Raw genomic sequence first — 24,033 nt, 5'->3', positions numbered from 1 at the left:
TTTCCCCACCCTGCAGAAAAACGGCAGATAGCTTGGACAGATAGGAGCCACAGGAAAAAAGAAGACACTTTTATTTTCTCCCATTGACCTAGCAACTTATAGATTCTTTTCTTTTTTTTTTTTTTTTTGGTTTTTCGAGACAGGGTTTCTCTTGTGTAGCTTTGCGCCTCTCCTGGAACTCACTTGGTAGACCAGGCTGGCCTCGAACTCACAGAGATCTGCCTGCCTCTGCCTCCCGAGTGCTGGGATTAAAGGCGTGCGCCACCACCGCCCGGCGCAACTTATAGATTCTTAACATTTTCTACCAATCATGTTTAAGAGTTTAATAGTTGAGCACATAAGATCCCTCTTCTTAGATATTACCTGAATTTAGCCTTACTTAATTCATTTTCCCATTGGTCACTACCCTTTGGGGTTGCAAATGATAATTAATGGTTATTGCCTCTCAATGTGATTCTTATCACCTCTCCATTTGACCCTGGAAGCCTGGCTTTATATACCAGGACTTCAGGGCACGGAGAGAGAGAGAAGAGAAAAGAGAATGAAAGAACTCAACAGGTAAGAACTTGAGAGGAACAAACTGAGATGGGGAAGAACTAGATTGAAGGGCTAGAAGAGAGTACCAGAGGAACAAGATGGAAGATGAGGAAGAGCCAGATGGGGAAGTACTAGCTGGGTAAGAACAAGATGAAAAGAACCTAGATGAGGCAGAGTTAAGATGAGAGAATTAAGATAGAACTTAGAGGGAGCAATGGATAAGTATAGAGAGAAACCAGGCAAGAAAGGAGCTAGGCACGAGAACAGAACTGAAGCTGTGTATAAAGGGTGTTATGCCAGAGGAATTAAAGCAAGTGGACTATAGAGCTTGGTGTGCTGAGATTCTATTTCCTGAGAATAGTCCTCGCCGTTAGTAGTTCTCTCTCCTGAGCCCCTGGGATGTATAATATTAAGGCTGGTCCCTCTAATATTAAACAAGATTTTGGAAGATGGGTATTTCCATTATCCTGGAAAGACAAAAACAGAACCCTACCCCAACCTTTGATTGTTAATTTTTTCTTACAACTTGCAAAGATGTCACATTGGTGGATGATCTTTTACCTATCTCATCTTTCCATGGTTCTGGGGGTGTATTAGGACTTTTCAGATAGAAGGTGGCATTGGTACAGCTCCAAAGCAGGGCCTGCTGGCGACCTTGGCTGACCACAGCTGAAGGCAGGAATCCAGATGGTGCGGAGCCAGAGCCGACACTCAGGGAGTAGGGGAATGCCACACTCATAGCCGTTTTTCGCTGGTCTCGGGGTTAAGCTAGGGAACTGAGATTGGACTAGCTGCTCCCTTTTTCGGGAATGGATCCGTGTAGGCGTTCCCTGTTTATATGGAACTTTGCAGGCAGGTTTAGGTATCTCCCAGCCGGAGAGGAGGCTGAGGGTGGGAGCCACCCAGGCCTTTGGAAATTGCCCCACGTGAGCGCCAGATATTGGTGAAATTATTAAGGCCACTCCACGTAGTGAAAAGGAAGATTTATTTAGTGGGTAACTTACAAATGAAGGGATAGGTAGGTCGCGGGGTCTGGGGAAGGTGTATCACAGTCCAGCGGTGTTCTCTGGAGCTCTCTCAGTCAACCTCTACCGTCCAGGGTCCAGGAGCAGAGCAAGAGCTGGCCCATCCAGATCTTGGGTCTCCAGGGGTCCTCCCTTGGCCCGGCCTTGTAGGCGTGACCGTTGCTGAAGCCTCAATGGGGGTTGGAACTTCCAGATCAAAGCTGGAATGGCTACCCACTACACTTCTAGTTTCTGGTCTTCATGCCTTATATACCTTTCTGCTTTCTGCCATTACTTCCTGGGATTAAAGATGTGAGTCACCATGCCTGGCTGTTTCCAGTGTGGCCTTGAACTCACAGAGATCCAGGCAGATCACTGCCTCTGGAATGATAGGATTAAAGGTGTGTGTGTGTGTCACCATTTTCTGGCCTCTATATCTATTGGTGTTTTGTTCTCTGATCCCAGATAAGTTTATTAGGATGCACAATATTTTGGGAAACTCAATACCACTACATTCCCCTTTTTTTGTTTAAAAATTTAAAAAAGCTTATAACTAATACCAGAAAAACTATCCAATAAGCATATACAATATATGCAGTCAAGAATTACATTAATAATGTCTAGCCCATTACCATTTGATAGATGCAGATAAAAACTCCATTGTATATATAACAATGTCCAGTCCAGTAACATTTGATAAACTCAGACAAAAAATTTTCATTACTTATCTTATTTTAAAAAGTAGCTCCTTTTTAAAAGTAGATTCAATAATCTCCCTTTTTATATTATTATGTCTATCTTCTCTTTTTTCTCTTCATATTAGATTCAGTAATCTACCTTTTGTCATTTTTATATCTTCCCCTTTTTCTTTTTAGAGTAGATTTATTGACTTACCCATTTATGCTATTATTCCTCTATCTTTTTTTCTCAGAGTAGATTCAATGATCTATCTCATAGCTATATTTTCTTCTTTCTTTTTCTTTTTTTTAAACAAAACCTCTGAATCCAATCTCCATGTTCAGCTTTTTTCCTGACCATCAACAATTAACAACTTGTAACCAACCATCATAAACAATGACAATATCCATAACTCATTAAACAACCAAAAACCTCCCATTCTACATCTTGGGAATGTGGACATCATTTTTCTTAAAATTACTTCCTGCTTTCTGGGGGTGAAAACAACTTTAGGGAATCCTGAAAAGAAAATTTTTGGGTTAATTGTCAAGTCCTGTATCATTTGTCCAGTCCCTGCATAATGAGAAAGTGCAGGGCTTGTTTCAAGTCCTTAAGTAGTCTGTCAGGCTGGATCATCTCAGCTAGCCATCTCAAAATTGTCCTGAGCAGTTTGTAGTCCAAAGCTGATTTTTCCTTGGTGTTAATCAGCTTAATGGCTTTACCATAGTCCATGTGGAATTATGTTTGTGGGGTCCCATCATCCTTTTGAAGATTTCAAAGTCGATGTTAGGCATGGTCATGATTCCCTGTAGATATTTTTGTGTGAGTGCCTCCTCTGTGGTTTGGAGTAATGACAGTCTGATAAATGTCTGTCTCTCAAAACCATGAATGTTCTTCTATGGAAGAGAATATCTTTACAACAATTTCTCCCCATCATTTGTCTTGCCAAACTTTTCCAAACTGACCTTTGCCAATGCTTTCTTGTAACATGATGGTCCTGGCAATTCTTCTCTGAACCAGCAGCAGTAAACCCTTCGTCCCAGGTAGCAGCATCACCGCAGTCACCAACACGATGAGAAGCAGCTGGCAACTCTGAGCAGCAGTCACTGCCTCCATGGTCTCACTGCCATTGTTTGTAGCTAGTCCCCAGCTGATGCTTCTTCTTAGCAAGCCTCCCAGGCTGGCCTCAAACTCGGGATCCTCCTGCCTCTGCCCCCTTCAGCAAATCCTATTGGCATGCACAACCACAACTAGCAGTGTGGCTTGAGTCTGAGGCTGGGGCCCACAAGGCCACAGGCAAGTAGCTTTTTCGTGAATTCGTACCACAAACATTGGGTGCCAGATGTAGCATGAAATTTAAAGGGTCTTATTAATAAAAACAAACCTGACGGCAGGTATTGGGGTGAATTCCAGAAGATCAGAGAAGCAGAAAAAGCTACAGGCACCCCACCTTGCCAACTTCTCAGCTGATCCTGTTTCCTCAGACTGTAAGCCTCTGAGTCCTTATCCAAATGGATCTCAGCTGAACTGCTTCTCAAAAGCCTGAAAGCTTAACCACCTAAAAGTTTCTAGTTTCTGGTCTTCATGCCTTATATACCTTTCTGCTTTCTGCCATTACTTCCTGGATTAAAGATGTGAGTCACCATGCCTGGCTGTTTCCAGTGTGGCCTTGAACTCAGAGAGATCCAGGTGGATCTCTGCTTCTGGAATGCTAGAATTAAAGATATGTGTGTCACCATTTTCTGGCCTCTATATCTAGTGGTTGTTCTGTTCTCTGACCCCAGATAAGTTTATTAGGGTGCACAATATTTTGGGAACACAATACCACCACAAAGATGTCTGAAAAAGTTCAGGAGGCAGGGGGCTGCCAGAGCACTTGCAGACTCTGTCTGGTAGGGTAAGGCGCATGCATGCCTTGCTGGGGTCGCGCAGTGGCAGGACTGGGATGGGGAGATCAGGCTTGACTGCGGGTAGAAGGAAATGGGACCAGAAGTGGCTCAGCTGGTTCATCCATCACACACTGATTCCCGCCTTCATTCATTCATACATTCGCTCGCCTTTGGACATCATTCATGCATTTGCTCTGTCTTTTACTCATCCATTCATACCACCAGTTCATTCTTCACTTGTTCATTCAACCCTTCACTCATTCCTTAACTTAGTCACCAGTTCACTCACACATTAATGTATTGTTTGATTCACATGCAGATCTATTCACTGATTCATTAACTCGTTCACTGTAATGGATTCATTCATTGAATCCATTAGTTTCTTCACTTATCCATTTGTATACTCATTCATTCATGCTTTTATTGCACCATTAAGTCATTCAGTATGCATTACCTCAGTCATTAGGTCCTTCACTCATTCACTGTATCATTCATGAATTTATTCATTCACTCATTCATGCATTCATTATGCACTCATGTCAGTCATGCATTCATTCATTCACCCATCTGCTCAAGGAGCAAGCATTTGTTGAATTGCCATCATCACTGCTGACAGAAGTCATGACAGACAAAGAGAAAATTTCAGAGTGAAAGTCCCGAATAGGCTGAAGGGCTTTTCCGAGACACCATTCTGATAGCACAAGACTGTGCTGGAGGACATCGGTGCATCCTCAGAGAGTTTTACATTTCTCTGTCTGCCTCTAGAACACTGCTTCATAGCAACACAAGGTCTACACCATAAGCCATCTCCCTACCCCTCGCTGGCCCTCATCACCCAAGATCTCCTTCTGTCTCTGGATCCCCCTGTCCTGGAGTCCACCCTTTGTGGTTTGTGTCTGGGTTGCTCACTGAGCACTGTGTCCTCAAGGTCCCTCCACACTTCTTCAGGGCTGAGTGGTGTCCCCAGTGTAGACAGATGGACATTGTGTGTCCATCCATCCACAGGAAGACCCGTGGCATGGGCTGCCCCCTTCTGGATGCTGTGAATAAGGTTGCCAAGGATATGTAGGGCTGAACATTTTTATTTCTGTTGAGCAGACACCTGGGAGTCGAGATCATGTGGAGACTCCATGTTTAACCCTTTGAGGGTGGTGTAGTCTTTCACTGAACTTCACTGGTCTCTCTCTCTCTCTTTCTCTCTCTCTCCTTAGTGACAGGATCTTGGGTTCTTGACCCCGACTTACCTCAAACTCGTTCTGTAGACCAGGATGGCCTTGAATTCTGAGAGATCTGCCTACCTTTGGGATTAATGCTGTGTATGCCACCCCGGCCTTAGTCAGTGCTAAAATGTGTAGCCCACAATGGCCTCGAACTCTTGATCCTGCTGCCTTTGCCTCCTTCAGCAACTCCACAATGGGCAAGCTGCATCTTTTCACGCACTCTGTCTCTAAGGGAGCTGCCCCCGTCACTCAGGCATCAGTAGCAAATCACGGCCTCCAGACATACTTCCGGTCAGTATGTGGGCGGGTACTTCCGATCCCACTTGGCGACGGCTCCTGGGGCTCCGCGACTGAGGAAGGGAGACCCTCGTGTTCCGTGTGGTGCGCCGCCGGCTGCCGGAAGCTGGGAGGGGAGCGCGGCGAGCTGGGAATTCGCCATGGTGAGCGAGGGGCCGCCGTCCCCATGCGGGGAGGAGCCGCGGGAGCCAGTGTGGGGTCCTCCTAGGCTGTGGGAAACAGCCGCCCAACACAGTGAGGTCACACAAGGGCCATGCCACTTCCGGGAGCTGGGCGGGAACCGGTGGATCAAGTAATTACGTGGTCACCCGGGTGCGCATGCGCAGAGCATGGGAGGTGGGAAACCTAGTGTGGAAACATCCTTGTTGCCAAAGTTATGGTGCAGGACGCTTGTATGCACTGTTTTTACTGTCTCCAGGGAAGATTTGTTAACTCTCAGAGCCCTGGTGTCTCTAGTGTCTTCTAGAAGTTCTGCACTTGGCACTGAACATTCAGGTGTAGATAGATCTGTCCGCAGTAATTCTGTGCAGGGTGTGAGTTCTGTGCCATTAACACATTTGCGTGTAGATGACAGGGTGGTCCAGTCACGTGTGTCAGTAAGGCCATTCTTACTGGGTTTCCTGGCCTCCTGTGTCACAATTAACTCCATATTAATTGTGTTTTCATTTCTAAGTTTGTTCCCCTGTTCTGATGATCTCTTCTTTCCCAGACAGTCCAGTCTTCATTACAGTTGTATGATAAGTTTTAAATTCAGATGGTGTCAGAGTGTGTGCTGTTTATTTACCTAATCTTATGTTGATCATTTTTTTCATTCATGGTGACCTTTGTCATCATTTTTCTATGGTTGGTATGAAAAATTGTTGGACTTTTTACTTTACTGTTGCTGAATCTGTTGCTCAATTTTGTACTGAAATAATATTGAGACTTCCTGTCCGCAATCCTGGAATTTCTCTACTTTTATTTAGTTCGCTGATTCTTTTTATTACAAATTTATAGCTTTGCCTACAGATATTAGTCAAATTTCAGAGTATTTCTGGCTGTTTTATCCATGGTGACATAAAAGTGATATGTGGATATGGTTTTATTTGTTTATTTAATTTTTCAAGATAGGGTTTCTCTGTGTAGCCTTGGTTGTCTTAGAACTTTGTGTAGACCGGGCTGGTCTCAAACCCAGAGATTCACCTGCCTCTGCCTCTGGGATTAATGGTGTGTGCCACGGCTCCCCGCAAGGTTATGTGTTTTTAATTAGTGCTATTTATTTATTTTATTCTATGTGTGTGGCTGTTTTGCTTGCACAAATGTATGTTCATTGTGTGTGTGTTTGGTGCCCACAGAAGGCAGTAGGGGTCATCAGATCCTCTACAAGGGGATTTAGTGATGGTTGTGTGCCACCAGATTAGTGCTGGGACCCAACCCAGGTCTTCTACAAGAGCAGTAAGTGGTGGTAAGTGCTGAGCCATCTCTCCAGCCCTAAACTTGACAGATTTTCAAAACTTCATGTGTGTGCATGCACAAGTATATGCTGAAAAGCAAGCGTTGAGAGTTGAGGTTTGCTTAACAATCTGTCTTTGGGGGCTGTGAGATGACTCAGGAGGTATGCTGGTTAGCTTTGGTCAGCTTGACACAAGGTAGAGTCACACTGGTCTATAGGTAAACCTATAGGGTATTTGCTTGATTAGTGGTTGATGTAATAGGGCCCAACCCACTGTGGTTGGTGCTACCCTGGGCAGGTGGTCCTGAGTTCTATAAGGAATCAAACTGAGCAAGCCATGCTATCAGGAGGGCAGTAAACAGCACATCTCCAGGTTGAGAGCATATGTGGAATGCATAAGCCTATTGTATATACAAGTTGGCAAATCTGTTCCTGGCCAGCTCCTCTTTGTGTGTTAGGTAGAGCTGGAGGCTTTCTATTTCTAAGGAGAGTTTTCTCAATTAATCTCTAAGTGTGTGGCATGATGTCTCATTGGGAAGGCATATCAATTCCAAAACAGTCACACCTTCCAGCTTTCAGAACAATATTTTAAGATAAGGTTTGTTCTGTTGACTCTCTTTGGGTTGGTCCCGGTGTTTAGGCCCACAGGGCAATGACGCTGCAGTCCTCGAGACTCAGCCTCCTCAATTCTTGATTAAAGGTTTGCAGCAGCACACTTTTTTTTCTTTTCCTTAGACAGAGTTTCTGTATGTAGCCTGGGCTGTTCTGGAACTCACACTGTAGACCAGGCTGGCCTCAAACTCACAGAGATTCAGTTGCCTGTGCCTCCTGAGTGCTGAGATTAAAGGCATGTGCCACCACCACCCTGTAAGTAGCACACACTTCTACAACTACCCATTGGAGTCATGGAATGGGCTGTCCATTGCACTAACAGGGATAGGATTTCTGTGTGGAGCATGGCTTCTCCATTAAGACCAGAATAGAAGGAAGAGTTTATTGTGTATATCACAGGGGAAAATAGACTAGGCCATAGCTAGATTGGAGATTGTTTAAGTCAGTGAGCTGCAGGTGTCTCTGTTATCAAAAAGGACATGATTGGGCAGGTGAGTACCTTTCTGTGTACTTTCCCAGTATGTATTAATTCATACCTTGTGAATGAGGGCAAACCAAATTGGTGGGTGTACATTTTGGGGAGGTTAGCCTGAGCCACTGAAATTTCTGATTGGACAACTCTCTCATGGTGGTAACTGCAAATCTGTTTGTCTCACTTCAGTCAGGTGAGAGCATTGAGACACTGGGCATTTGGCTGTGGCTTGTGTGTAGCATACAGTACTCAGCAGCTAACATTTCACACAGGGCAGGGTCATACAGTCTCTCTCTTTTTTTTTTGAGCTAAGGCTTGAACCCAGGGCCTTGAGCTTGCTAGGCAATTGCTATACCACTGAGCTAATCCCTCAACCCCCATACAGTCTCCTATAAATGTGGACTTGAGTTCTGTGCAGGATGGTGAGTATAGACTTATTTGTATTCTTCCTTTTTTTTTTTTTTAAGATTTATTTATTTATTATGTATACAGTGTTCTTTTTGCATGTATCCCTGCAGACCAGAAGAGGGAGCCAGATCTCACTACAGATGGTTGTGAGCCACCATATGGGTGCTGGGAATTGACCTCAGGACCTCTGGAAGAATAGCCAGTGTTCTTAGCCTCTGAGCCATCTCTCCAGCCCTATTTGCATTCTTCTTCATGCAAACATCTTGTTTGACCAGCACCATTTGTTGAACATGCTGTTTTCCAGTGTCTATTTCTGGCTTCTTTATCAAAACCCAGGTGTCCATAGGAGTGTGGGTTCAGGCCTGGGTTCAATTTTATTTCATTGATGCATGCGTCGGTTTTTATGCCAGTACCATGTGGTTTTTATCACATACCTCTGTAGTACAGCATACAGTGTAGAATGTTGAAACCTCCAGCAGTTCTTTTATTGTTCAGAATTGCTTTAGCTATGCTGGGTGTTTTATTTTTCTATCTGAAGTTGAGGATTGTCCTTTTGAGGTCTGTAAGCATTGTGTTGGGATTTTATGGGGATTGCATTGAGTGTGCAGATTACTTTTGGTAGGATTGCCATTTTTAATATGTTAATCCTATCAATCCAAGAGTGTGGTTGATCTTTCCATCTTCTTATATCTTCTTTAGTTTCTTTCTTCAAAGGCTTGAAGTTTTATCATAAAAGTCTTTCACTCGGTTTGAGTTACCCCAAGATATTTTATATAATTGAGGCAGTTTTGAAAGGTGTCCTTCCCTGTTTTCTTTCTTAGTTCCTTTGCCATTTGTACATAGGAGAGCTGTTTATTTTTGTGAGATAATTGTATATCCAGCCACTTTGCTGAAAGTGTTTATCAGCCATAGGAGTTCCTCTGTGGAATATTTTGGCCCACTTACATACACTATCACATCATATACAAATAAATGTTCTTTGACTTCTTCCTTTCCAATTTGTATCCTCTAAATCTCCTTCAGTTGTCTTGTTGCTTTAGCTAAGACTTTCAGATCTATATTGAATAGATATGGTGAGAGAGGACAGCCTTGTTTTGTTCCTGATTTTAAGTGAATAACTTTGAGTTTCTCTCCATTTAATTTGATGATGGCTATAGGCTTGCTGGAAATTGCCTTTATTTTGTTTAGGTATGTTCTTTGTATGCCTTATCGCTGCAGGACTTTTATTATGAAGGGGTGTTGGATTTTTGTCAAAGGCCTTTTCTAATGAGATGATCCTGACTCAATTGTTTTTTTCTAATCATTAACCTAAGCCATAGTCTGTATGACCCTGAATAGAAACTCATGTGTTCTATCAGTGTGACACTGTCTTGTTTCATTTTTTAAAATCTTCTACAGCCTCTGACTTATCAGAGACAAAGACAGCATTTTATCCTATCTTTACCTGTGTTAATTTTTCCACTAAACTGACCTCCATCATAATCCCTTACTATATATATTAAAGACCCTCAATCACCAAAATCCCATTTAAACTTACACTATTGTTGTATAAAATCATTGCTTCAGTTAAACAGTACAGCTTAGGAGGAAGTCATCTTCATAATAATCCACAGGTAAAAATGCCCAGTAAAACAAGATATTTCTAAGAGATAATCATACTACATTAAGTATGGTGATAATATTTTGTCTGAAATGTGATTTTATTTGTATGTTAATAAATAAAGTTGCCTGGGGGTCAGAGCTAATAGCAAGCTATAGCAGAGCTGGGCATTCGTGGCGCACGCCTTTAATCCCAGCACTTGGAAGGCAGAGCTAGGTAGATCTCTGTGTGTTCAAGGATACAGCCAGCATTGGAGACACAAGCCTTTAATCTCAATACCATAGAAGACCAGGAGTCTCTACAGACAGACAGTGATGAGGCAGTCATGTGTTTGGGTTTGCAACCAATGAGAAGGCAGAACAGAAAGACTATATAAAGACAAACACGCAGGAAGTAGGTCCCTTTCAGAGAGGTCTCTTGGCTGTAGAGGCTAGCTGCAGCAGGCGGTAAGGCTCGTAGCTCTGATCTCTTGGCTTTCTTCTTTGCATTGTTTCTGTGTTTCTTATTTAATAAGACGGTTGGTTATATTTACAATTAAGGGCAGTGGGGACCCCCACACCCACTCACACCATGCCAGATTCCAGAGAACAAATGGCAGTGGCAAGCATACAAAGACACAGCAGTGGAAAGAAACATCCTGGGACTGAGGCTCTCAGGGCCTTGCATATCTGAGATTCACCCATCAGAGTTTTATATCCTGGTGGGCCGATCCCTCGAAATCAGTTGCCATCTGCTGCTCCTCTGACATGGCGACTGGCAATCCCCCAACAGAATAACAGTTTGTCTCACATCAGCTATTCCATCAACTATCTCACTGTTTTATTTTGTTGAGTCCAAAGTTCTGGAGATTGTTTGTGCCAGTCTCTAGTGAACTCAGCAGTTTGGCTTTCTTTATGAAGGGCCAATCCAGCTGCTGTAGCAGTAGCAGCCAATGCAACAATGCCCATAAGTATTGCAATTATCAGTCTAAGTATTCAATGTGTTTTTCTTTTTTTTTTTTTTTTTTTTTTTTTTTTTTTTTTTTTTTTTTTTTTTTCTTTAGCACTCCTCACAAGTCCCCCCTCCCCCTGCATAAGCGTCGCACATGTGTTCTTCTTAATATTCTTTCAGTGAGCTTCTGCACTACGGTCATCACAGGTGAGTCTTGCTATGACCTTGACGACTTCACTGGCATCCAGACTGCTGACTTTGTTCTAAGAATGTCAAAACTTTCAGAGGTTACATTAAAGACATACTAGAATTAACATAGGTATGAAGGGTACAGTGTTCACAAGTGATGCTGTAATTATTAGGGTGCCATTGTACAGGCCCCTTCAGTAGCTAATAAGTACTAGTATAGCTAATGGTATACATACTATAAAAGGATGGCTTTGATTTAGTCTAAATGACAAAGTTTCATCCTTAATGTTTAACTCTCCTTCCCACGCTTTAAGAGGATGGAAAGTACTTGCTAATTTCTTCAAGTTAGTCTGAACTGAATTGCCAAATTGTAGGAGAGGACTTGACATTCCAACTCCATGCCATTGAATAGGTTCACTAACAGTAGAGCTAATTTCTACAGTTGTATTTAAACTATATTTGTGTCATCTTAATAATGAGTGAGAATGTTTTCCTTGAGGGGAGCCATAAGGGCTCCAATCAATGACATCTGCCTGGGAGATACTAATTAGCACCCGAGGTTTCTCACCTTTCCATGGTTGCCCATGTATCCAGTCAGATTCCTTGTTGGAAACCTACATCTCTCAGAACAGTAGATTTGTGGAACTAGTAGCATTAATCTCCTGTCTTCTAAAACCAGATGCATGAAGAATATAAAACTTATTATGATAATCTTGGGTAGTATTAGGAACATAGGCCCAATATGTACATTTGGCCCTGTTACCTGTCTAGTTACCACAGATAGCAGAGCAAGGAACAGGTTTGTAGCATCCTGAGGTTTCTGAGCCAGTGGAACTACTGCCTTCTCTTTGTCACACAAAGTCTTAAGCTGTGCCCAGGTGGGAGGCTCAGCCATCCACTGCAAAGGTTTTTTGTATCCCCCCCAGAGGTATGTCATTTATCTCAGCAGCCAAAGTGTCTGAGAAATTCCTCTTGCTCATGCTGGACTTTCTCAATTTTGCCTGGATCCACAACCTTTGTTTCCTGTAAAAACATAGGTTTGACTGCATTGTAACCCTTTCCCTGGTTTTCATTTTGATGTTAAAACAGCTTTATAATACACAGGCTGACTCAGTTCAGCAGTTCCACCCCCCAGCCCCCGTCTTTCAGCAGCTGTTGTCTCTGTGTCATTAGTTTAAATAATTTAAAGTTAGTGAGGCATTGTGCAGTCTGTCTCTGGGGTTCCGTATATCCTCCTTCTGTTTAAAAAGCACCTCCTTTAGTGTGTGATTAGATTTTTTTTTTAAATTTTATTTATTTTATTCTACAATACCATTCAGTTCTACATATCATCCACGGGTTCCCCTATTCTCCCCCCTCCCACTCCCTCCTTTTACCCCAGCCACCCCCCATTTCCACGTCCTCCAGGGCAAAGCCTCCCCCGAGGACTGCGATCAACCTGGTAGACTCAGTCCAGGCAGGTCCAGTCCCCTCCTCCCAGCCTGAGCCAAGTGTCCCTGCATAAGCTCCAGGTTTCAAACAACCAACTCATGCAATGAGCACAGGACTTGGTCCCACTGCCTAGTTGCCTCCCAAACTGATCAAGCCAATCAACTGTCACACCTATTCAGAGGGCCTGATCCAGCTGGGGGCCCCCCAGCCTTTGGTTCATAGTTCATGTATTTCCATTCATTTGGCTAATTTTTTTTTTTCAATAATTGAGTAAAACCGAAATTTATTATAAGCCACAGTTGTCGTAGAGACCTCCATGCTATATATATAGCCTCCATAGTTCTATTGGGTTGTGGTCTGATTGTTCTTTATTTTATATCTAGAATCCACTTATGCGTGAGTACATACCATGACTGTCTTTCTGCATTTGGGTTACCTCACTCAGGATGATTTTTTCTAGTTCCATCCATTTGCCTGCAAATTTCATGCTTTCATTGTTTTTCTCTGCTGAGTAGTACTCCATTGTGCATATGTACCACATTTTTTCCATCCATTCTTTCGTTGACGGGCATCTAGGTTGTTTCCAGGTTCTGGCTATTACAAATAGTGCTGCTATGAACATAGCTGAGCATGTATCTTTATGGTAAGAATCAGCATTCCTTGGGTATATGCCCAAGAGTGGGATGGCTGGGTCTTGAGGTAGTTCGATTCCTAATTTTCTGAGAAACTGCCATACTGATTTCCACAGTGGTTGTACAAGTTTACATTCCCACCAACAGTGGAGGAGTGTTCCCTTTGCTCCACATCCTCTCCAACATTGACTGTCATTGGTGTTTTTGATTGTAGCCATTGTGACAGGTGTAAGGTGGTATCTCAGAGTCGTTTTGATTTGCATTTCTCTGATGATTAAGGATGTTGAGCATTTCTTTAAATATCTTTCAGCCATTTGTATTTCTTGTTTTGTGAATTCTCTGTTTAGCTCTATAGCCCATTTTTTAATTGGACTGTTCAGTATTTTGATGTCTAGTTTCTTGAGTTCTTTATATACTGTGGAGATCAATCCTCTGTCAGATGTGGGTTTGGTGAAGATCGTTTCCCATTTTGTTGGCTGTCTTTTTGTCTTATTGACTGTGTCTTTTGCCCTTGATTAGATCTTTTAACAATTGCTTGACCTGTAGCATTATATAGTAACCTTGTAATGTGTTTTATGTTGTGTCAGAAAAAAAACTTTTATTTTACTGGAAATATTATTAGGGTTTTATTTTTTTTTTTTTTTTTTTATTTTTTGAGACAGGGTTTCTCTGTGTAGTTTTTGCGCCTTTCCTGGAACTCACTTGGTAGCCCAGGCTGGCCTCGAACTCACAGAGGTCCGCCTGGCTCTGCCTTCCGAGTGCTGGGATTAAAGGCGTGTGCCGCCGCCGCCCAGCAACATATCAGTTTTAATGGGCATTATCAGTTTTAATTTGTTTTAATGTCCATTATGGCCATTGTTTCTAATAAATATGTAGTAATAGAATCAGCCTTTTTATTTTTTTTTTTTATTTTTATTTTTTATTTTTTTTTGGTTTTTCGAGACAGGGTTTCTCTGTGTACTTTGCGCCTTTCCTGGAACTCACTTGGTAGCCCAGGCTGGCTTGAACTCACAGAGATCCGCCTGCCTCTGCCTCCAAGTGCTGGGTTTAAAGGCGTGCGCCACCACCGCCGCCTAGAATCAGCCTTTTTAGAACTTAAGGTAATAGATGTTCATTGAAATCTAGAGTATGTATCAATGGTATGATGAATGAATTTGAAGTCTGTAAATTCTAATGGTATGATGAATAAATTTAAAGTCTTTACAGACTTTAAATTTACATTCTGTTAAGTGAAATACATCCATTTATCAATTTTATTATTATTATTATTATTATTTGTGTGTGTGTATACCTTTAGTATTAGTTCCTGCAGCTAATGGAATTTGACTATACAAAGAACATGTAGGACAGTTTTTTTTTTAATTTAATTTCCTTATCTTGTTGCTAGGTAATGGAAAACTGTTTTCTTTAAGCCTTGGCTATTAACTTTTTTTTAAATGAAGTTCAGAAGCTTCCAACACATTTCCTATCAGTAGTTGATCAATGTTTAAATTTCCTTTTCTAATTGTCTAGCATCCCAGTATGAGACCGAATATGAGTGATATAGGGTGGATAATTTCTGACCCAGATTGATTGTTGTAGTTGCAAGAATAGCAAAGTCAATTCTGAATTATCAGCAATAAGTTTAGCAGTTTCTATATACAATACAACCCTTTCAGCATATAGAGAATTAGTAAGTATATTAAGAGATTCATAAAGTCTAATAAAACCATCAGAATGCCATATAACTGTTTTTCTGAACTGAAGCATATGGACTTTGAATTTCTTTACTGATCTTTCCTGCTTTATACCTGGCCATTCCTAACTTATGTGTGTCAGTATAAAGTGAAGAGCCCCAGAAATAGTGCTCTTTTCACTACGCAAAGAAGATTCCATTCAGGTTTTTTTTTTTTTTGTATAAACCGAGGTCACTTACTTTTCAGACATTGTTTTTTGTTAATTTTGCCTAAGAAATTACTACAAACTCTTTGTCAATCATCATTGGTCATCCATAATTGTATACTTTCAGCATTAGAATAGGTTACTGCACTCTTAGCTGGATTCATTTCTCAGCATTTACTAAGTCTTATTACTTCTGTTATAATTAATTTAGAAACCTAATCTATACAGATTTTTAACATTTTACTCTGTTTGTGAGCTAGGAATATTCAATTTAAAAATAGTATCTTCCCTTTGCATAATGAGTCCACTAGGGGAGTGAGTGGAAGGTAAAATTACTAAAATACATCCAGTTGTGAGATCTACTGATCCACAAAGGCATTTTGTAATTTTTGTTTTACTTGGGCCATGTTTATTTTCAACTTTAGCTGTTAATTGTCTTGGAATGTTTAAATCTGAGTCACCTTGTAAAATTTGAAACACATTACATAGTACTTGAATAGGTAAAGTAATTTCAGACTGTAATTATCCTATAGGTTGAATTATCTTATAGCTCTCAGGATTTGTTCAGGAGGATACTACTCTGTATCCGTTTGAGTTATCATGGCATATTCCTGAGCCTGTAAAGTGAAGTCTAGGCCTTCACAACCACACTATCTAATTAGCTAACAACCTACCCTGTTTCAGGTTCCTGTAACAGAGTAACCTGTTCTGTTACATTTTTTTAAAATAGAATTTAACCAAGAATTTCCAGAGGGCAACTTGAAGAGCAGAGCCAAATTGCAGTAACAGACAAGAGCATGCCAAATAATATAGTTTAAAATCATAAATTTGTTCTTGAATCCACTTACTGTGAAAATTAAACATTCATTTAAACTTAGACAACCAAGAGAAGAGACATCTTATACACAATGAGTGACTGATATCTCTGGAAATTTAAACAGCATTGGCTTAGTACTTTATGCCTTATCTGCAATTTTTTTGTTTGTTTTTTCAAGACAGGGTTTCTCTCTGTAGTTTTGGTTCCTGTCCTGGATCTCACCCTGTAGATCAGGCTGGCCTCAAACTCACAGAGATGCGCCTGTCTCTGCCTCCCCAGTGCCGGGATTAAAGGCATGTGCCACCACTGCCCTGCTCAATTTTTTTTTTTTTTTTTTTTTTTTACTAGAGGTTGGGCCAGGCATTTCTCCTGCTGTGCCATACTCTGTTCTTTAGGCACTGGAATGGAAGGTGTCATTCTCTTTTGATGTTTCCTTTCAAAATGAGTTGGTGACTGCATTTAATATTTACTGACCAATGTCATTGAATGTTTTGAGCACACAGAATTATATAAATATATTCTCAATGAAGTGTATATTTGCAATTCAGTCTCATCATTTCAATTAAGAACATATATATGGGATATTTTAGGAAGCAGTGACCTATGAGGATGTGCATGTAAACTTCACTCATGAAGAGTGGGCTTTGCTGGATCCTTCCCAGAAGCATCTCTACAAAGATGTGATGATGGAAACCTACTGGAACCTCACTTGTATAGGTAAGAATGTGAGCTTTCTGTCACTTTTTAACTAAAGGGGGACAAGCTTTTTTCTTTGGATTGGTTCTCTTCTGTGATTTTGCATATGAAAGGGGGAGAATCTGGTGAATAAATCAGGCATGGTAGTAAGTTTCATGAAAGATAGTAATTTCAAGTATGCCTAATTTCCAGTAATATATCACATACATTTTCTGGTACTGTATTTTAGGTTACAAATGGGAAGACCATAATATTGAAGAACATTGTCAGAGCTGTAGAAGAAATGGAAGGTATTTTTCATGTCCAAGATTGCATATATGTATTTCTGTGATAAATATCAGATTCCCGGTTGCTGGCTTCCTCCATCACTGATGCAATAAGTCAAATAAACCAAATTAATAAATCCAGATTTAATAAACAGTGCATAGCAAAGCAAAGGACTCCAGGGGCTCTCAGGAAGGCATGAGACAGAAGAGGAGAGCACCCATGGCAGATCTGTGGGCCTGGTCTTAAATAGCCAGTAGGCATGGGCATGGTCCCAGACATCCCTGGGAGGAGGAGCCGCCAGTTGTGGGCTTTGTGGAACGGGGCTCCCTGAACTGGAGATTCCAAACTCCCAATCTTTTTGGGTCTATATGGGTGCAGGTTCAAGTCTTTCTATTTCCTGCTGGCATGGGATGATGTGGGGAGGGAGTGGGTGGGATTTGGGTGGGCCCATGCTCACCTGGAGTTCTGGGTGGAGTAACATTTGGATAGCTGCCATCCAGGTTACCTCAGGAATCTGTTCTTTTTATTCCCCCAAGACATGGTTTTTCTGCGTAGCTTTGTTATCTTACCGGGAACTCACTGTCTAGCCAGGTTGGCCTTGAATCACAGAGGTCTGCCTGCCTATGCCTCCTGAGTGCTGGGATTAAAGGTGTGTGCCACCACCTCCAGGCACAGGAATCTGTTCTTGAGGAGACAGAATGCAGGCTGCTAGGAGAAAAAAATTGATATAATCACTGGCCCTCTGAATGGGGCTACCCATTGGTAGTAGGAAGACTGCCAGAAAGAATGGAACTGAGAAGTGTCCTGGTTGTACAAAAGAGTCAAGGGTGAATGAGTGAGGCATGAGGGCAGATATGCCCTTAATTGGGACATCTTGGAAATCTAGGTTTCAATTACTGGTTAGTTGCCCACTTGTGCCTAGAGACGTGGTACCAGCAGTGAAGTCCCAGGAGTTTGAGGAGATGACATGCGAAATCTAGGGATGAAGTGTTCCAGGAGTACTGGAGCCATAGCATCTGCTGTTGCCCTGGAGGTTGGGAGAACATCCATCCTGTGAATGTGTCATAAGAGTTAAGAGATATGGATCTTTTATGACTGGGCATGTGGGTGAAATCAGCCTGTTATTATTCTCCCAGTTGGTGCCCTTGCTTGGTTTGCATCTTTGGAGCTGTTGCAGGGGCTGGTGTATGTGGAGGGCCCCTGCAGGTTTGGCCTTGGCCCAGGAAGGAAGAGTGAACCTACAGAATGTGCTCCAAAAATGAGTGGGGTCAAATTAGACTCTGGAAAGTAATAATAGTTTCCATCAGGCCAGACTTCTTTACAAAGTATCAGAACCCTTTTCCCAGGAACGTTCAGGTGTATGTAAAACTACTGGAACATTTTATATCTTGGTGTCATGGTAAAAAGCTATGGCCTTGGGTTAAGGCATGAACATTTTTAAGTCTAAATTCACTGAACAAAGGAGGTTGTGTGAGTGAAGGAGGAGGGAGTGAACATGTCTGCAGGGTTCTATGTCCTCTCTAGTGCTAACCTATGTCTAAATGCTGAAAAGATTAAAATCCACAAAATTTAAAGACCCTGAAGACTGTTTGTAATCAGTGCTCTGTCAGTTTATCAAAACTGCATTAATCAAAGCTAAAATTTTGAATGTCTTAAGTTATATTTGAAGCCAGTTTATCCTGTACCATGGAGTCTGTGAATGAGGCACACCTGTATGTATTTTTAATAGGAAACTTACTAATGAACTTCTAAGGTGCTTTTATCCTTGGAATTGGGGTTCTTTTAAATTGGCAAATCTATTAGAACCCTGGTCATCAAACACCATCAGATCTGAGAAAGATAAGTAAATGAGCAGGAGTGAGCTAGCTTTCCAGTTACCCAGGCAGTCCCAAGTCTCTCTATGGTCACTGTGGGACAAGTTTCAGAGGTAGCACTTGTTCAGATGCCAAATGCAGAGCATCTGACAGATTCTTTTTGGAGTAGAAATTTGGAGAAATTGGCCTACTTGTCTTGGCAGAGTGGGACAGTTGTTCCCCCAGTGCTCAACTTATGCATAGTCTGGATATGATCTCAGCAGTAGTTTAAGGTGTGAAGCAGCTTTTCGCTGTGTGGCTGGCTTTGTTACATTTGAGGCAAGCCTCCAGGTGGAAGTTCTTCTGTGGCGATCCATCTTCTTGGAGAAGATGCAGGATGCTTCCAGGAGTTGGCCTGTCTCTCATAAAAAGCTTTTATATTAAATGCCATATTCTCAAAACATCTCTAAGGGTGTTTGAGAATGTTAGGTGTATGTAAATTAGATAAATGTTGTTTAGTCTTAAATTTGAAGGCATACGTAAGTTAAGTCTAGAAATACAGGTTACCCAATATTAGTTAGAGCTTACCAGTGTTAGTAAGATCAAGATGATTCAGTCTGTAGTTTTTAGTGGACAGGTGGTGGTGGTGGTGGCTGTGGTGGTTGCGTAGGTGGAGACAGCTCTGGTGGGAGGGACGAAAGGAGGAGGGACCAAACAGAACAAACTGCCTGGAGACATTTATGTAGTAATTCAGTGTGTGAGAGCAGACAGGAACATAGAGAACAGACAGGAACAGGGCAGGAATTATCAAACAGATACGTATCCTAACCACAGGAATTATCAAATTGAAATATATCTTAACCCAAATTGTATTGGAGACCTAATATCTCCTTGGTGGGCCAATCCAAGTGGTTACCCTTACTAAAGATGATGGTGAAGTATCTTTAACCTCAATCAAAATGGCGGCTGGCTACATGGTTCCCCTTATTAAAGATGGCATGAAGTCTTTGACCTCTCTGTCTGACCTTAGCCAAAATTGCACCTTCCCAGATGGCTGGCTGCTTGTAATTAGAGTAGTGGCAGACCACGTGATATTCTCCAGCAGACTTTCAACTTGGAGTCACAAGCCTTATAGGTTTTAAAACATCCAATTAGCAAGACACATTCAGGACACGTAAACTTGGGCATTCAAAATCTATCAGAAACACATGTGTGGCCACACTATTCACACATTTCCACCAACACTTTTAAGGACAAGACAAGGAAACAATGCCAGAATAGATGTCACATGTTCAATCATAGCCATGTGAGAGGCATGTTGTAGGACTGTCCATCCACTTACTGCCATGCCTTCCATTTATCATATAAGGTATACACATTGATGAGGAGATTAGGTATGTCCAAGACCTTTTATAAGTAAAGCTTCCATATTAAAGCTAGTGTTCCTCATTTTCTTGTAGTGAGTGATTTAGCATAGTTTACTGAGAGGAGCACTTTATGAGTGACTTGGAGATACAGAAACATGGATCACTATTCTACATCTGTATGACACAAAAAAATTCAACTTTGGGAATGCAATGTGAAAACCCTTTATTTGTTATCTTTCTTTAGCAGGTGTGTCATCTGTCACTCTGGACACAATCCATGTGAGCATAAGGGACATGGAAAGAAACATTGTACTTCTGTCTCTCTCAGAACAACTGAAAGATATGTGGTAGTCCCCACTATGAGAAGACATGATGACTGTGATACAAGTTTACAATTAACTGCTTTTCCAGCTTCAGTGGAAATTCATCAACAAACTCTCATTGGAGAAAATGAGTACCAGGAATATGGAAATTCATCTCTCTCTTCTGGTTCACTGTGCACATGTAGTGTGGCTCACAGTATAAGAAAATGTTATGAATGCAGTCAGTGTGGTCCAACTCTGAGTTCTTCAAGTTCTCTTCAAAGATGTGAAAAACCTCATGTGTTAAGAGAAAATAATAAATGTGAGTCATCTACTAAAGGCTTTAGCCGTTACAGGCATCTTCAAACACACAAATCACCCAATAATGAAGAGAATCTCTATGAATATAATCAATGTGATAAAGCCTTTAGATGTGATTGCTCTTTAAAACACCAAAGAACTCATTTGGAAGGAAAGCCCTGTGAGTATAATCAAAGATGTAAAGGCTTTGCATGTCATAGTCCTCATCAAGTACATAGAATTCAAACTAGTGAGAAAAGGTATGAATCTCAGCAATGTGATAAAGCCTTTGAATGTCCCTTAATACATAATGGAAGTTACACTGGAGAGAAACCCTATGAATGTAATCAATGTGGTAAAGCCTTTGCAGAAGAGAGAAGCCTTCACAGTCATGAAAGATTTCATACTGAAGAGAAACCCTATAAATGTAATGAATGTGGTAAAGCCTTTAGAGTGAAGAATAGTCTTCTCAGTCATGAAAGAATTCATACTGGAGAGAAACCCTATGAATGTCATGAATGTGGTAAAGCATTTGTATATAACAGTCATCTTCTCAGTCACTTAAAAAGTCATACTGGAGAGAAACCTCATGAATGTCATGAATGTGGTAAAGCATTTGCACAGAAGCATGAACTTCACAGACATAAAATTATTCATACTGGAGAGAAACCCTATGAATGTCATCAATGTGGTAAAGCCTTTGTACAGAAGAGTGATCTTCACAGACATGAAAGAATTCATACTGGAGAGAAACCCTATGAATGTAGTCAATGTGGTCAAGCCTTTGTACAGAAGAATGTTCTTCACAGGCATGAAATAATTCATACTGGAGAGAAACCCTATGAATGTAATCAATGTGGAAAAGCCTTTGCAGAGAAGAGAAGTCTTCAGAGTCATGAAAGATTTCACACTGGAGAGAAACCCTATAAATGTAATCGATGTGGTAAAGCCTTTAGAGGGAAGAATAGTCTTCTCTGTCATGAAAGAATTCATACTGGAGAGAAACCCTATCAATGTCATGAATGTGGTAAAGCCTTTGCACGAAAGAGTTATCTTCTCAGTCATGAAAGAATTCATACTGGAGAGAAACCTTATGCATGTAATCAATGTGGTAAAGCTTTTCCATATAATAGTCGTCTTCTCACTCACTTAAAAACTCATACCGGAGAGAAACCCTATGAATGTAATGAATGTGGCAAACTCTTTGCACAGAAGAGTCATCTTCTCAGTCATGAAAGAATTCATACTGGAGAGAAACCCTATGAATGTAATCAATGTGGTAAAGCCTTTACAGAGAAGAGTCATCTTCTCAGTCATGAAAGAATTCATAATGGTGAGAAACCCTATGAATGTAATCAATGTGGTAAAGCCTTTGCACAGAAGAGTCATCTTCATAGACATGAAAGTCTTCATTCTGGAGAGAAACCCTATGAATGTAATCAGTGTGGTAAAGCCTTTGCACGGAAGAGTAGTCTTCAAAGTCATGAAAGAATTCATAATGGAGAGAAACCCTATAAATGTAATGAATGTGGTAAAGCCTTTGCAGAGAAGAGGAATTTTCACAGACATGAAATAATTCATTATGGAGAGAAACCCTATGAATGTAATCAGTGTGGTAAAGCCTTTACAGAGAAGAGAAGTCTTCATAGTCATGAAAGAATTCATACTTGGAAAGAAACTCTGTGAATGTATTGAATATGGTAAAACGTTTGCACAGAAGAATCATCTTCACAGCCATGAAAAAATTCATACTGGACAGTACCATATGGATGTAATCGATGTGGTAATTTCAGATGTGATCTGCTATGTGGGTGCTGGAAACTAAATGTCTACAAGACGCACTTGCTGTAGTCCAGCTCCATACGTGTTCAGGTTCCTAAGAGGAGATGGGGCATTAGCAAAGGCAGGAGACTGCCATGATCTTAGCGTAAATCAGCATGGCTGCTGCTTTATTGAAAAAGGACTATACCCTTTATACTGTATAACTGAATCTCAGTTTAGACTAAAGCAAGGTTAAAAACAGACTGGATGATTCCAAGATAAAAGCAGCTATCAACCTCATCACAGCATTTTTCTTGAGGCAAAATTGATTAATTCAGCAAGTATCTAAATGCCTTTGTGGATGTGAGCCCATTGTTTTCTTCCAGTGTGCTTTCATCCTTGGAACTAGGTATGCCCAGTAAATCATTAAGTTCTCTATTCTTGGTGTACTCAGGGGGATACAATGGGGATTCTTTTGTGAGAGTAGGCATAGTTATCATACTCTATGGTTCCAAGGTGGTGGGAATTTTTTCCAAGATTTTGTTTAAAGAGACTTCCTATGTATAATTCTCATCCTCCACTGTAGCTCACAAGAAAAAAAAAAAAAAACTTCCCACAGTAGAAGGGATAAGGAGACTTCATCACATATAGTGAGAATTGTTAAAATTGAAATAAAAAGATGCCGGAGAATTAAGATCTGCAATGTCAAAATGCTGGAACCTTGTCAAGTAGCAGTGGTCATTGTGCAGTCCACACTAGGTACTAAACTGCTAAACCATCTCTCATCCCTTTTTCTTTTAAGATTCAATGTATGATTTTTGTCTTTGTGAGTGTACATGAATAGTATACTTTGAAATCAGATATCAGCCTGTGTGCCTGTGTGACCCAGTTCTTACTTTCTATCTGTTGTGGTCTGAGACCACACCAGTTCCATCAGTCTTGGTTCCAAGCACCTCTACCTGCTGAACCAATCCATGATGTCCACTGAGCCCTGTAGCTAGAGTTTTCCTGCCTGCCCACAATCAGGACAAGTCTTTGTCACCCGCCAGTCCCACAGCTGCTCAGACCCAACCAAGTAAACACAGAGACTTATATTTTAAAAACTGTATGGCTGTGGCAGGCTTCTTGCTAACTATTCTTATATCTTAAAATAATCCATTGCTATAAATCTATATCTTGCCACGTGGATCGTGGCTTACCGGCATCTTCACATGCTGCTTGTCCTGGTGGCGACTGGCAGTGACTGCTTCTGCCTTACTGTTCTTTCTTTTCTCCTCTCTGTTAGTCCTGCCTATACTTCCTGCCTAGCCACTCGCCAGTGTTTTATTTATTTACCAATCATAGCAACACATTTGCCGTATAGAACATCCCAGAACAGAGCCCTGATATTTTTTGTTAATTTTCTCTAAAGAGACTGATGAAGTTCAGGCTGACCTTGAACTTAAGACCTTTCTGCTTCCACCTCTTTACTAGGATGACAAATTTCACTATCAAAACGTTTATGCAGAGGTCTCGTGT

General features: G+C 41.2%; 1 protein-coding gene across 1 annotated transcript; it reads left to right on the top strand.

Annotated features, from left to right (window-relative positions):
- Positions 1-4,626: 4,626 nt before the first annotated feature.
- Positions 4,627-23,376, top strand: LOC114687998 (zinc finger protein 260-like). The gene is given in 5 exon segments (XM_028862620.2): positions 4,627-5,768; positions 16,620-16,746; positions 16,955-17,015; positions 20,400-22,422; positions 22,424-23,376. Coding segments are annotated over 5 exon segments (2,370 nt in total). The 5' UTR covers positions 4,627-5,765; the 3' UTR covers positions 22,580-23,376.
- The last annotated feature ends 657 nt before the right edge of the window (positions 23,377-24,033 follow it).

The sequence above is a fragment of the Peromyscus leucopus genome, chromosome 22 (genome assembly GCF_004664715.2).
Source record: "Peromyscus leucopus breed LL Stock chromosome 22, UCI_PerLeu_2.1, whole genome shotgun sequence".
In the NCBI taxonomy this organism is placed as follows: Eukaryota; Metazoa; Chordata; class Mammalia; order Rodentia; family Cricetidae; genus Peromyscus; species Peromyscus leucopus.
Note: the sequence above shows the minus strand (reverse complement) of the source record. Positions and strands in the feature narration are given on the sequence as shown.